The 15,088-nt window shown below is 37.7% G+C and overlaps 2 protein-coding genes across 2 annotated transcripts; both read left to right on the top strand.

The window, feature by feature from the left end:
* The first annotated feature begins 865 nt into the window (after positions 1-865).
* On the top strand, positions 866-2,699 carry LOC120290499 (probable leucine-rich repeat receptor-like protein kinase At1g35710). The gene has a single exon (XM_039306773.1). It carries the CDS (start codon positions 906-908, stop codon positions 2,697-2,699), a length of 1,794 nt encoding a protein of 597 aa, XP_039162707.1. The 5' UTR covers positions 866-905.
* LOC104434494 (MDIS1-interacting receptor like kinase 2) lies at positions 2,696-5,020 on the top strand. The gene is made up of 2 exons (XM_039304320.1): positions 2,696-3,791; positions 4,329-5,020. The coding sequence occupies exons 1-2, from the start codon at positions 2,894-2,896 to the stop codon at positions 4,712-4,714; spliced, it is 1,284 nt and encodes a 427-aa protein (XP_039160254.1). The 5' UTR covers positions 2,696-2,893; the 3' UTR covers positions 4,715-5,020.
* The last annotated feature ends 10,068 nt before the right edge of the window (positions 5,021-15,088 follow it).

Genomic DNA, 15,088 nt, shown 5'->3' with positions numbered 1-15,088 from the left:
AGAAAAATAATTTTGAAATCATTTTATGATCTCGTGAGATTTAATCAATTGCAGCAATAATGCCTCATGCCAAAATTGTTTTTCTTGACGATGGCTTCTACATTTATGATTATAATCTCTACATAGAAATTAAGAAAATATAGCTCAAAACACCCATGGGTATTTCTGTTAGAAAAAATAAATCAGCACTCCGTTGTGCCTTTCTTGAATTTCATGCTTTTTCGACGACGTCTTTTTTATTAATGCAGGTTGGGATTGTATTACGGCAATATCATGTTTTCGTGTTGTTGACTTACATCCCAGCCTTTGCTCCATACAAAACTAATAAGTCTTTGCACAGATTTATGGATAAAAATACGGAAGGTTAATGGCCGTGACAAAATGGAAGTTCATGAGGTATTTATGGATCCATTGAAAGTTTAGGAATAAACGTATACTACCCCAAAATTCGGATAGTTTTGTGTAATTTTGACTAAAATGAAATTTGAAATTTTCTCTCCTTCACTGAGAAGAAGTGGACCTAAGCATGTCCTTAAAAGGCTTTGTCCTAGTTCAATCTAGACCTCTAGACTTTTAGGATGTAAAGTACTGAGAGGGTATACAAATATACAAAAAGGAACTTAGGGGAGTGTTGATCATGCGGGCACCAACACATTAAAATGAGGAATGCAATCCTATCAGTCCACCTACGTTACAAGGCAGGCAGGGCATCCCCAATATGGTGACGAAATTCACCTTCTGTCTGGAGAGGTAACCCTGTAACCAGAAGAAGTGATCATTGACTTGTTCTTGACTTGACGGTCCCAATTTCTTCTATAAATACGTTAGTTCTACTTGGTCCATTTCAACACATATGCAACTAGAAACAAAAGAAAGCCTACCGCAAATAACCTAAACGACCTGTCATGGCCTCATCTCAAAAACAACTCTCAATGTTGTTCCTCGCTTATGTCCTCCTCCTGCTTACGCAGGAAATGCCTTTTCTTGCTTCATCTCGAAGCTCTTCTCTAGTGGCCCTTGCTAGTGCTACTAATCAAACGAGATATGAGGAAGTGGAGGCACTCCTAACATGGAAGTCTAAGCTAGACAGCGGGAGCCGCTTTACTTTGTCTTCGTGGAATGGAACCAACCCTTGTTCATGGCGCGGAATCAATTGTGATTCTCTCGGAAGCGTCGCAAGCTTGAACCTTTCAAATTCTACCATACATGGTACGCTTCATTATCTCAATTTCTCTCAATTGCCCAACTTGATCGCTCTTACACTTGCCAACAACTCATTCTTTGGGAAAATCCCTTTGAGCATGGCTAATCTTGCCAAGATTACTTATTTGGACTTGTCTCAAAATAACCTTTCCGGAAATATTCCGACTCAACTTGGGTCACTGCGATCTTTACGAGATCTCAATCTTTCGAATAATGATTTGGCTGGTCCGATTCCTAATGAGATATTTAGCTTGAGCAACTTAACCTATCTATATCTTTCGGATAATAAGCTTGCTGGTTTCATTCCTAAAGAAATAGGAAGGCTCAAGTCTCTCGCTTATCTCCACATAGCGAACAACAGAATCACCGGTCCAATTCCTTCTTCCATTGGAAACATGAGCAACATGGAAGAGATATGGCTTTTCAATAATCAATTGGCTGGGTACATTCCAAAGGAAATAGGAATGTTGGGGTCTCTAATTCAACTTGATTTATCAGCCAATTATCTCAATGGATCCATCCCTACAACTTTGGGGAATCTTAGTAAAATGAAATATCTATACCTCTACGACAATCAACTTTCAGGCCCCATACCTTCAGAAGTTGGAGGAATGAGATTCCTCATACATTTCGAACTGCTAAGGAATGATTTAACAGGTCCTATCCCTAAAGAACTAGGAATGCTCGGATCTCTCTCATATCTTTTCCTCCAAGACAATCAACTTTCAGGTCCTATCCCATCAACGATAGGGAATTTGAGCAATCTGAATATCCTTGACTTTTACCAAAATGAGTTGTTTGGTCCTATTCCTAAAGAACTAGGAATGCTCAGATCTCTCTCAGAACTCGTGCTTATAGGTAACAGTCTCTCTGGCTCGATTCCATCCATTATAGGTAACTTAAGCAAGCTCATAAGCCTGCAGCTGGGCGATAACAAGTTCGTCGGCCAATTGCCACAAGACATTTGCAGTGGTCAAGTTCTTGAATTTTTTTCCGCCAATAACAATCACTTCACTGGTCCAATTCCGCGAGGCCTCAAAAACTGCACGAATTTGTATAGAGTTAGGCTCCAAAATAACCATCTCGAGGGAAATATATCTGATGGTCTCGGGACATATCCTTACTTAGATTATCTTGAGTTGAGCAACAATAAACTTTACGGTGAGCTACCACCTAGACTGGGTGAATATAGCAATTTGACCAGCTTGAAAATCTCCAACACTCGAATCTCAGGCGTGATACCCTTTGAGGTTGGAAACATGAGCCGATTACATATACTTGACCTCTCTTCAAATAGTCTTGTTGGGGAAATTCCAAAAGATCTAGGAAAATTGAAGTCACTTCTAGAGCTTTCCCTCTGTGACAATCAACTTGTAGGCTACATACCTCGAGAACTAGGAACATCGTCCGATTTGTCAAGAATTGATGTTGCCGGAAATAACTTAACCGGCTCAATTCCTAAACAATTTGGGGATTGTTCGAAGCTTTGTTTTTAAATTTAAGTAGAAACAATCTTGACAGAAGTATTCCCGTTGAGATCGGCAAGCTTCAATCTCTTCAAGTTCTTGATCTGAGTCAAAATTTGCTTACGGGAGGAATACCTAGACAACTTGGGCTCTTGCAAAGATTGGAAGCACTCAATCTCTCCCACAATCAGCTCTCGGGTTTAATTGCGTCGACCTTTGAGGATATGGCAAGCTTGACTTCCATCGACATATCGTATAATGAGTTGGAAGGTCCTTTGCCAAACATTCCAGCCTTTCGCAATGCTACAATTGAAGTTGTGAGAGGGAATAAAGGCTTGTGTGGATTTATTGCCGGTCTCAATCCCTGTACAGCAACAATATCCACACGCAAAAACAAAATTAAAAAGTTGCTGCTAATTTTGATTCCTACTTTAGGATGCCTACTTACTTTGTTTCTTGTTGTGAGAGCTTCAAGTACTTTATGCCGAAGAGTAAGGAAAACAGAGGCTAGTCTGGTTGATGGAAGCAATGAAAACCCGTGGGCAATATGGAGCTTTGATGGAAGAATGGTTTATGAGAACATTATTGAAGCCACAGAGGAGTTTGATGCCAAATATTGCATTGGTGTCGGAGGACAAGGGTGTGTTTACAAGGCCCAGTTACAAACAGGTGAGACTATTGCTGTAAAGAAACTTAAGGAAGCACTAGACGTTGAAATGGTGGGTCGAAAAGCATTCGAAAGGGAGATTCATGCATTGACTGGGGCTCGGCATCGCAATATTGTTAAGCTATATGGCTTTTGCTCCTGTTCTCGACATTCATTTTTGGTGTATGAGTTCTTGGAATCTGGTAGCTTGAAGGATGTATTGAGCAACGAAGAGAGGATAACAAGATTTGATTGGAATAAGAGAGTGAAAGTTGTTAAAGGTGTGGCTCATGCTTTGTCCTACATGCACCATGAATGCTCACCTCCTATAATTCATCGAGACATATCGAGCAAGAACATTTTACTAGATGAAGAATATGAAGCTCATGTTTCTGATTTTGGCATGGCTAAAGTTCTAAATCCTTATGCCTCTAATTGGACTTCCTTTGGAGGCACCTTTGGATATGCAGCTCCAGGTAAGTTGGTTTCTTCAAAATTTCAGCGCACTTCATTTTATAGATAGGACAATGCTTATACAAGATCCTCATCCTTACCTACCTTGCTTTAAATTTCAAAATACCAGAGATGAAATCCAAAAGCTATTCATAAATTTGAAGGTTCAATTATAGATTAGTAGAGATTCAGGCCACCAATTAGTAAAGTGAATTTTTTTGCTATAAAACCCATTGGAATCTAAAGAATGTATTAATTTATACTTTAAAATATAAATTTCAGTAGCCTCTACATTGAAATGAGTGAAGTAGAGTTTCCTTTGTTGATAAACAATCGAAAAAGAGTCGTTTAAAATACCCAACACCACAAACCCCCTACGTCCCCCGCTCCCCACCCCCACCCCCAAAAGAAAAGAAAAATAAAACAAAAAGAAGAGAACTTTCTCTAGCACTGATGGCTCGTAGTGATACTTTTTTTAATGGACAAAATCACTTTAGATTTACGAAGCGTGAATATTGTATAAAAGCTAGAAAAAAAAATTTACTTTTTTCTCTATGTAGAACTTGCATACACAATGAAACCGAACGAGAAATGCGATGTCTATAGCTTCGGAGTGGTGACATTGGAAGTAATTATGGGAAGACACCCGGGCGATCTCATATCATCTCTTGCGTCCTCATCATCATCATCGTCAAGCAATTCAATGGCTTCTTGTCCGCTGAAAGATATTTTAGATCAAAGAATTCCAAACCCGGAAGGTAATGTGCTAGGGGAAGTGGCTTTCGTGACAAAGATGGCTTTTTCCTGCTTGAGTCCCAAACCGGAGCATCGTCCAAGCATGCAACTACTTTCTCGAGCGATATCGACGCAGAGCTCAATCATGTTAAGCGCACCAGAGGGCATCAAATTGGAAGAATTAGTTGATCCTAATTGCTTCAATTATTGAGATATTTGGGTATTTCTGTTGTAGCCCGGGTGGCAAGCTGTCTCCCATACTTTGTTTAGCTTTGTCAATTTCATTATCTATACTTGCAATGGTTCATTAATCGCTCAAAAACGCTTGGGAATTTCAGCCATTTGCAATTTCAATCATGAATAGATGGATTACAACTGCAACGTCCAATCCTTAAGAATGGGCTCAAAGATAACGAGATCATGATATTTCTTGTAGCTCTTACATTTACTTCTTGTTACCATTCCTTGTCCGATGATGCGAACAAAATTTGGCTTTCTTATGTAAAATAGTAAACCCTGACGCTAGAAAATCTGATAAGCTCAAAAGGTGTTGGAGCACAATTGGTATAAGCCGGCATCATGTTTTATGAAGTTTCCTCAAATTCTTTTAGTTGAACATGGCAATCTGCCACATCATAAATTAAAAGGAAAAATGAAAAAAAAAAAAAAAAAAAAACAAATGCAGATAAGAGTATGATTTGGTTAGATCAAATTACGCAAAGAACTTTACATTTCTCGAAACGAGAGAATGATCGGCTGTTAAGATCGAGCTATTTCTGTATCCAGAAGCGATCTGGAGATGCAAAAAGAATTCGATCATCACAATTTCCCTTTGATTTCAAACTGTCTTTAATTGTTTCTCTTCGTGTAAATATTAGCTTTTTTTGGTTCAATCGCTTCTGCGATCAGAATTTCTATGAGCTCATTCAGTTGATGAATGGTCGAGATCAAATGAAAGATACACGATTCTTTGTACAGAGTATGTTTCACGAAGCTGCAATATGTTGTTCACAGGTACAAGTTACGAAATTGTTATGTACCTTGAGCCTGCGACATCATTGGGATTTTGAAAAAAATAGAAAAGAAAAAGTCGCCCTTGTCATCTAATTTAGTATTTTCTTGATCATTTTCATGAACGATCTTGAAGGATGGGGAACTTGTGATAAGTTGATCCTAGTCATATTGGCTCATAGAAATGCGGCTCAGAGGAAGCTGATTCGGCAACATTATGCCTGAGACTTAAGGTGAGGACCTCCTCAAAGCATTGGACAATGTTTTAGAGGTCTGATCTCTCTCTAATTATTTGAATTCATCCCGTGGTGACATGTCCCTCTTCTCTTGGATTTATCCATATTCGTTCCTATGTTTTTGTTGATTATCGATTCGCAATTACACGTTCTGTTCATAAAATTGCAGGTATAAAATGACATGTCATTTTCTAAATTCTTTGCCTTCTGTAATTTCCACATCATCAGAGGCTGGTGTCCTTTGGATGCTTGATCTGGCTGCGTACTTGGCGAATGAAGCGACAAAAAGATTGACTTCAAGCAATCAGGTTCTCATGGAAATAGCCAGCAGAAGGTTCTCCGCAGCAAATTCTTTTGGCAAGATAAGCATATTATGCTCTATACTAGAAGTCGCTGGAAGAGGACGTCGCTCACCACACAACTGAGGATTTTCGTAAGGTACCGCTTTTACGCTTGCCTTAACTTGTGCCATGAAGTTCCCTGATGCTGATGATTGTTCTTTTAAGCAACTTTTTTTCCATACATTTTTCAGCAAGTACTTTGCACAATGAAGTCTCTGTAACTGTGTGATGCTCAGAATAATATTTTTATCGCTGTCCTGCAAAAGAGTCTTTGTGATTGATGAACATTAAAATTACATATCTTTTGAGTTTATTGTACTGGAGCTTGAGTTCATCCATAAGTTGATTGAGTCTAGTCTAGCTTGAGTATCCATATTTTCTACTCGAGTCAAATTAGAGCAGGAAAGTTGATACTCGATCGAGTTCGGATGGAGTTTCGAGTACTGGTATGTGGGGTGGGTGAAGCTCGAGCCTTGCAGTACTTCGTCTCCACTCGACTCTTCTCTTTAACGCCCCTAGCGGTAGGATTGGCGTTTGTAAGTTTGGGTTGGACATGGTTGTGTTGTGGTGGCCATGCCGGTTGAGTTTTAGCAGTGATGGTGCTGTTTGAAGTTAAGCCATAGTAGACGACGATGGCGGCAGGCTCCAGTAGGGGCACCGCAGTTGTGTCGTTTCGTTGCCAAAAGTAAAAAAGAAAAACAGAACGAAACATAAACTTTTCTTTGTTTTTTAAGCAACAATTGTCATGTGATTTATTACTTTCTTTTTTAAAAATTGTTGTCAATTGTATTACTTTGTTACTATCTTGCAAATTTTAGACTTTCTTATAATGTTTGGGATAAATCTAAAGCGCCTGGTATGGCATGGGCAAATGAAAGTAATTAGTAAAGCTAAAATAGTTAGAACACTTTCTTTTTCCCTAACTAATGACATGTTGACGTCACATATTTTTCAACAGCTGCAAAATAGGTTTCCTGCTTGCTTGTATTGAGAAACTGGGAAAACTAACTAATCCAACAAAGCTTTGATCGGCTGACATAGGAAATATTATCTGATGGAAAAACTAACATATAAATATATTGCTATTGGTTATTTCACTCTCAATATTTTGCCAAGCGAATTTGAGACTTAGAGAGTCCAAAAAATCTCATACTACGTTCTCACAAGACGACAGACAAAAATAATTTTTTGCCAATTTAATATGTGCACTCACATGCGCGCGCAGATATGTGGGTGTATGGCCGGATGAATGAACGAAACCACAACCAAGGACGGATCTAAGGGGTCCGTGGGATCCATCATCTTTTAATTACTGCATGTTAATCCATTTTTTTCTTTCCCTTTCGCCCCCTATTTTCTCACTCCGGATCCATCCCTGTCCATAAGATATACAGCTCATACACAAGAAAGGTCATTGTTTCAGCAGTACCGAATGATCATGTATATAAAAATACCTACAGTCTTTCACATCGGTTAGACATTTTATACAAAGTGAAACAATGATGAGAGAATCCCAAAACTTTTGGTAGGGCATATATCGCCACCAAATATTTTAAATCTTGAATGAAAAATTATTATCAAGAATATTACGAACTCATTCCCTTCTGCAGCTGGGCATACTTGGATACAGAACCAGATAGCGAGCACTTTTTTAAAAAATCAGAAAGCGTGTTCCTTAATGTAACAGGACTCCAGTTCAACCCTTAATCCTCAGGATTCTCTCCCATGGCACTCTCCTTTCTTGAGTACCAATCCCCAAGTCGAGTGTGCTCCACCGTATCCCTACCAGATCTCAAATAACAGATCAGTCTTAAAACTCCAAAGACAGCGCAAGATCAGCCAAATTAAGCTTTAAGGCCCCCTGAAACAGCAAATACTATGATGAGTAAACATCTTGTCCACAATGGCGCAGATACTATTATGAACAAAGTCATATATAATCACAGACAGTCTTTTGCACATTTACAACTTTTGTCCAGCTATCATCTTGAGCTTTTAATAAAAGCTTTTAAGGGTCCCATAAAGGGTTTTCACCTCAAGCATTATCATTCTATTGTGCTTAAAAGTGTCAGCAACACCAAGCGTCATGCCGTAAGTTCACACTTCGAGAATCAATAATGAATGAACATTGCCTAAGTCTCCTGAAGGAGGAATTTCCCACAGCTTTCAAAAATAAGAGAGCATATCCCAACTTTTTAATGTAGGTTGGAGACATCATTTATACACCGACTTGTCTCGTATCCTGATAGCTCACAGCGGAGATGCTTTCTTTAGTGCTTTCTCAGAAGCAGAACCTTTGCCCATCATCTCTACAGGCCCAAAGTAAATAAACTTAATATAGCTCTTCTCCATATAAATTGATCTATGAACATTTCTTGCATCACAAATGTATAATTTTGAACCCTATCATATACAACATAATAAAACTCTTCTCCAAACAAATTGATCTATAAATATTTCTTGCTCAACAAATGTATAATTTTTAACCTTTATCATATTCATTTCTTGGAAGCCAGCCCGGGTTAAAGAAAACTAACATGTATGCATGCACTCTTGTGTATGCGATCATTTTATGCTCCGTTGTAATGAATCGATAATAAAATCAATAAATTTTAGTGGGTAGACAAATAAAATACTCGACTTCTTGTTTTACACAATATGAATTTTTCTAGAAAGCAAACACTAGATGAACTTCTTATTACTCTTTCAATAACTTAATAGAACATTTGTTCAAAAATTTAGAAAAAAAACATGAAGAAGATGAAATTGATTGTTGCATTGTGGGAACATAACAGAATTTCACCGAGTGCACTTTTCAGCATAAAGCGGGTGGTTAAAATATTTACTATTACCATTTCATCCTTTTTCTCCGGCCAATTTTATGTTTTTTCTCTTTAGAACTAAATTGCATTACAATATTAGAGTAGCAATCAAATGATGGGAAAATGGAAAATTTTAGGTTTAGACTAGGGAATTTTGGCTTAAATAAGTAGAAGATTCATTAAATTGTGAAATGTTACCCTGTCATAATGTGATGTATTTCCAGTGCCAAGAAAAAGTAACCCACCCAATGGTATTTAACATCCAGAAAACTGTCAATAAAATGCATCCCAAGCGGGAATATCACAAGCACCGTCTCATCCTAGACCATCGCAAGGAAAACTATTACCGAAATCTTTTTTATCTGGCATTAACTTTGAACCACATGCATCTAAAGCACCTTTTACTAAGATCGATGATATGTGCTCTCTTACAAATTAAGTGATATACTGCACACTTCAGGTCCAAAAGCTTATCCCCTTAGACGATGGACATTCAGCTCATCCATTAGAGTTGGTTACCTATGTGAGGTGCAGGACAAATAAAATCAGTGATGCAAGTAAAGCAATCAGTGCAAAAGCCAGGAGTAGTTACCTCACGATTGTCTTGCAAAATGCAAAATGACTACACTACATGCACTAAAAACGTGTCATACACCATCTATCAACAGAGGTCAGTGGATAAGTAAAATATTATTCTTCAGGTTCTTGGATACAAAGTACATTACAGCAGCTCTAGCATATTTTACCGTAATTTTCTCAATGAAGCTGAAATCACCTGGAGCCACATAATGTGTAAATCCAGACACCAAGACGGCGAGTCTACAGTAAGACTCTTGCAACAAGCTGAAAGACATTATTGACCACAATATTGCAAATCGATGGATGACACTAAACACCCACCTTTTGTTCATGTTTGAAAATGCAATACCAATACAATGATCTTTAAGCACTCAACATTACAAACACCAAAACAACCTAACTGGATTTGAAAGATGGCAAATCACCTTATCAGCTAAATTAACGTAACTAAGTTCTTTTTACCTCGCCGTCCCTCTGAAAAAAAAAAAAAAAAAGTTCTCCTGTTATGCAGCATGATTATATGAAACAAACGAAAACACATTTGACAACTCAAAAGGGAACATTACCTCAGCAGGCCAGAGCACATAACATATATCACTCCATTACAATGTGTCAGTTTATCACGTTTCAACTATCTACGACATAATAAATTAACAATTTAAGCCAATCCAAGCTCGTGGCTTGATTTTACGTATTTATGATCACATTATGAAGAAAATTACATAAACGCATCTACGTTTTTATATATTTGAGCCAAGTACCATATGGGCATAATTAAGTAAAACAAACCCGTGAATCCGGTCCGAAAGGCTGGCACCATTGCATTAGTTTTGCAATCATCCAATGACGCTTACATCTCATTTCCAAATTATGCATTTTCAAACTATCTACATCATTAGGAGTTATTTCCACCAGAATAATATTAGTCATAGACAAGAACTCTAGATGAAATTCCTTCAATAAAACCAACTGAAAGGATATATACTATCAAAGAGTCAAGCTATATAACGCACTCATACAGCAAATCAAATGGCATATTCAGATAGTGACCAAATCGGCATGGCTTTTACTCCATGGATTCTATTTCAATTACATCTATAATGGCAATAACAAAAAAAAAAAAAACCGATGACAAATCACATGCAAAGAAAAAAAAATTCATGTGATTAGCTCCGTCATTCATATCCACATATGGACTACCATCTCTTAGACGTCGATCATATAGAAACTTGCATACAAAAGTTTGATGACTCGCTCTACTCATTTAGCAATTACTGTTATTTGTAGTCTTGCTAGCTAAACACTCTCCTGGGTCGTACACATAAGCAGTTACTGAGACCAGGTGAAGAAGTATTTGTTGCCCTCCTAGCGAAGCAATAAAAAATATATCCTCCTATTCTACCAGATAAGCAAAGCATACGAATTACAATCATCTTCTTTTGCTGCCAAACTTATTAATCATCTAGGCGAGGAAGGTAAATCGAATCATCGGTTGTAACTTCGCATCAAAATCATAAGCATGTCTTACCATTACTCGTGATATGATCGAATGACTCGAGAGCCTCGGAGGTAATCCTGTGATATTTGGTGATAATACATGCACCAAATGATTGTCAACCCATCTGTCGTTAGAACAAAAGGAGCACAATCATCAACACTAAGCATAATATCGGAAGTATCTAGACTTACACTACTGCTTAAAGCACACAGATGAAGCTCCATTTGATCTGGTTGATACTAAGTAAATAACAAATGCACACGATTTAGATGGCGTGACATGAGATTTCCCACATCCAGATCAACAAGTAAATATTTCTTTATGGTCTACAATTGAAGAATTTAGGCGTGTAGCTTTATCGTCGACAATAACACGTCGTGTCATCATATAGAAAAATTTCCTTATGTGGAGGCCATTCATTCTGAGTTTGAATTTCACCATAAACTTGGACATTCATCATCTGTATCAATCCTTGTCAATGGCCATGAGCGATGCATCAAAAACACATTTTCATTCCAGGATGTATGAGACACCCGTACATCTGTTTAATCAAATATCTACGAACACAAGTAAATTATGTATTTTGTATCGAACTAGTGTGGAATCGCTTGCATTTGATATTAATGGCCTTTGTTTGTCCCCCTTCATGCTCTGCTCTTTGTGGATGTATTTATTAGCTATAGAATGCCTCGTCTCTTTAGAAAGGATGATATTAGTTTGATTACCGAACATGGGGAATTTGAAGATGGCTATGCTAAATACCAAGCCAAACTTTTGGATAGAATTGCACATGTCTAGAGTACCCGCATATCAAATTTCATTTGCACTGGCTAAGCTGAGGCTTCTTTTAAATGACCAGATTTTAATGGAAAAGCTAAAGACCCATGATATAACTTTACTATATGCTAGATGTTCTTCGACATGTTTGTTGATACCTAAATTTTATCCTTTTTTATTTAGGACTTAATCGCATAGAAAATTAGAGATTAGTCTCTAAAAAAAGTAAAGTAAAGAGTAAAGAAAATAATTTTCATTAAAAATGCATCGCATATAGACATTAGAAGCATTTGTATTAGGGTAAGCATGGTTTCAAGGTAGAATCTAAAGCGGGAGAACCAGACTGATGAGAATCTATTGGTTCCAAGTTCCAAGGTATATGAGATAGATTACAAGTTTCAAAAATGAGAAACTGATTTCAACGGGTAAATTCCAAGTTCTTAGGTGGAGGAATCTAGAACCTAAAACCTAGAATTTATAACCTAAAATTGGTAATAAGTTTTAATGTTTTTCTTAATTCACATTTTCGTGCGATCTTACGATATTCCATATCGTTCAATGATATGTGTATAATCTAAAAGAATTTTCATTTTATGATCGAGACTTTTTACCTTATTAATATTTATATTTTCCATGTATTTTTATAGTCAGTGAATCATAGCATCTATTAACACTTAAAATTTGTTTTTTTTACTTATGACTTAATCACCTGGAAAATTAGAAATTAGCCTCTAAAAAAGAAGAAGTAAAAAGTAAAGTAAATAATTTTCAATAAAACATATCGTGTTTTCACTAAATTGCATCGCATATAGGCATATAGGCGAGACGGTTCGTCGTTGGAACAGAAAAGGGGGAGCATGCTCGCCGCGTGAGGCGGGGTCGGGACGTTCTGGTTTTGGTGATTTTCGGAAAGGCTGGTTTTGGCAGAAGCAAGAAGGAGAGTTCTTGCTGGTTTTGGTGGGTTTTGGAGAGAGCAGGAAGATGCTCGACGTTCTTGGAGGAGGTGGGCTGAGAAATTTCTGTGGTTTCTCTGCAAGTTCTCCTCACCCAGAGACGTGAGGGCATCCTCTTTTTCTGGGCTGAGACCAGATCGCAAGGGGAAGCAGGAGAGAACGCTCGAGGTTCGTTCACAGGAGGAGAGAGACGGCGAACGGAGAGTGAGAGGTCCGAGCGACCGAGAAGAGCAAGAGAGGGCATCTCAGCCGCACGCAGACCCGTCCGACGACCTTCCAGGCAACTTCCTCAAACCGAGCAGGTAAGCTCGACTCCTTGCGTTTTGTTTCGGGCGTGCCGGGCCGGAGCTCCTGACCGTCCTGCTCACGCGTGCTCCGGCCCTTGTCGCCTTTACATTTTGTTTCCATAGTCCTTGAATGTCGTGCGTTGAGGCCTCCGGTGCACATTCGGGTCTCGGTTGAGCCGAAGACCTTAGGATTTGCTAAGGTAGCCTGACTGTTCGACAAAATGCTTCAATGAAACCCCGAAATATATTTGATCCGATCAACGTTTGAAGCTCAGTTTAATGTTTGATTATTCATTTATTGTTGAACTTCGTCTGATTTCTTCGTGTTTTGATGTGCCTTCATGTGACTTTGCACCGACATGCGCAAGGTATAAATCGTTGAGCAATGCGATCGCGGCACGAGCAGGGGCGGTGTTTTTTTTTTTTTTTGGTAAAAAATATATATATATATATATATATATATATATATATATTAATGGATTATGGGTTTATGGATGGGCCGCCCATGTTGGGCTAACCCAGCCCATGACCCATAATGAGTAACTGCCTTGGCGGAGGTAACTGCCTTAACAATTACGTCTTTTCAAAACACTAGGGAAGAGTCGCAATAAATGAGCGTGAGCTGTTTTAAGAAGAGCAACAAGAAAACCACGTTCCGCTTCTTCGTTGACGTCTGATTCAACGGGAAACTCTGAAGCGTGCAATTTACAGCATTTAATTTTTGGAAATAAGTTATGTTCATTGTGTGTGATGTACCTATTAGATTAGCATTCGTAGAATTTCTTGGGCATCGTTCGAATTTCGGTATTTTGTAAAAACATGACATGTATTCTTAGATATTTATTTAGGGCCTGTTTGTTTGTTTGTTTTTGTTTACTTGTTCTTCGGAACAAAAATTTCTATTCTTTTATTTTAAGGAATACAAAAAGAGCAGAGACACGCTTTGTAACATTTTTGTTCCTGGGCCGAGAACAAATTTAGAACAAAAATAAGAAGTAGAAAAAGTGGTTTATTGTTCTCGGGAACAATTCCGAGAAACACTTGTTTTTTGTCATTGAAATAAAGCATGTATCGGCTTAATTAATTAAACAACCCTATACAAATTGAACAAGTTGAGTCATTTAAACCTCAATCAAGTGTCTTTTGTCAAAGGGTTAAATATCCTAAAAATCATAAATTGGTACATTTGTAACAAATTTACTCAAAACTATTTTTTTGACCATGAAAAACCTCAAACTAGTATACCGTAACAAATTTATCCCGACCATAAAAAAACCATAAACTGGTACATTTATGACAAATTTACCCCGAACTAATTTATTCGACGGCAAAAAACCCCAAACTGGTAAATTTGTAACAAATATACATTCCACTAAATTGGATTAATACAACAAAAAAATCACAAAAGTTGTAAATGGTGACAAACGGAGCGTAAAATTATACCAGTCAATTGTCACGTGTCATTTAACTTAATAATTTGACAATAAAAATTAACGAAAACTAATAAAGGATAAATTTGTCACAAGTATACCGGTTTTTGGTAAATTTATTAAAGGTATATTAGTTTTGATTTTTTATGGTAAAAAAAAATAATTTTTAGTAAATTTGTTATAAGTATACCAATTTGAAGTTTTTCAAAATATTAACCCTTTGTCGAATGATAAGTATAAAGAAAAAAGCCCAAGGTTCATGCTCTCACACAATATCTAAATTCAAGAAGAAAATGAAGCAAATGAATTAGTATTCTCCGAACATTAATGTTATCAGCTTGTTGGGCGACGGTGGTGGCCCTGGCGAGACCAAGCCTCGTCGGGGCGAACGGGCCAAAAGGAAGAAAGAAAAAATGAAAAATATAATAAAAAGTTAGGAATTAGTCGCTAAATTTTGCCATTTCACTTAACACTTAATAGCATTAAAAGTTAGGAATTAGTCACTAAAAAATATTTAAATTAAACAATTTTTATTAAAAAAGCATAAAAAAAAACCGAGAGGCCGGGTCGGGCCGGATCCGACCTTGGCCCGGTCCGCCTCTCTTTCTTTTCCCCCCGCGCGGGCCTTGGCGCGGCCCATCTCTTCCTTTT

The sequence above is a fragment of the Eucalyptus grandis genome, chromosome 2, assembly GCF_016545825.1.
Source record: "Eucalyptus grandis isolate ANBG69807.140 chromosome 2, ASM1654582v1, whole genome shotgun sequence".
Classification (NCBI taxonomy): domain Eukaryota; kingdom Viridiplantae; phylum Streptophyta; class Magnoliopsida; order Myrtales; family Myrtaceae; genus Eucalyptus; species Eucalyptus grandis.
This window is presented reverse-complemented; position numbering and strand designations above follow the sequence as displayed.

What these genes read in the sequence shown, in the direction of transcription:
- LOC120290499 (XM_039306773.1), top strand. Translation starts at nt 906, where the DNA reads ATGGCCTCATCTCAAAAACAACTCTCAATGTTGTTCCTCGCTTATGTC.
- LOC104434494 (XM_039304320.1), top strand. Translation starts at nt 2,894, where the DNA reads ATGGCAAGCTTGACTTCCATCGACATATCGTATAATGAGTTGGAAGGT. An exon ending in CTTTGGATATGCAGCTCCAG is followed by an intron (nt 3,792 to 4,328) that starts GTAAGTTGGTTT and finishes TTCTCTATGTAG; the next exon opens with AACTTGCATACACAATGAAA.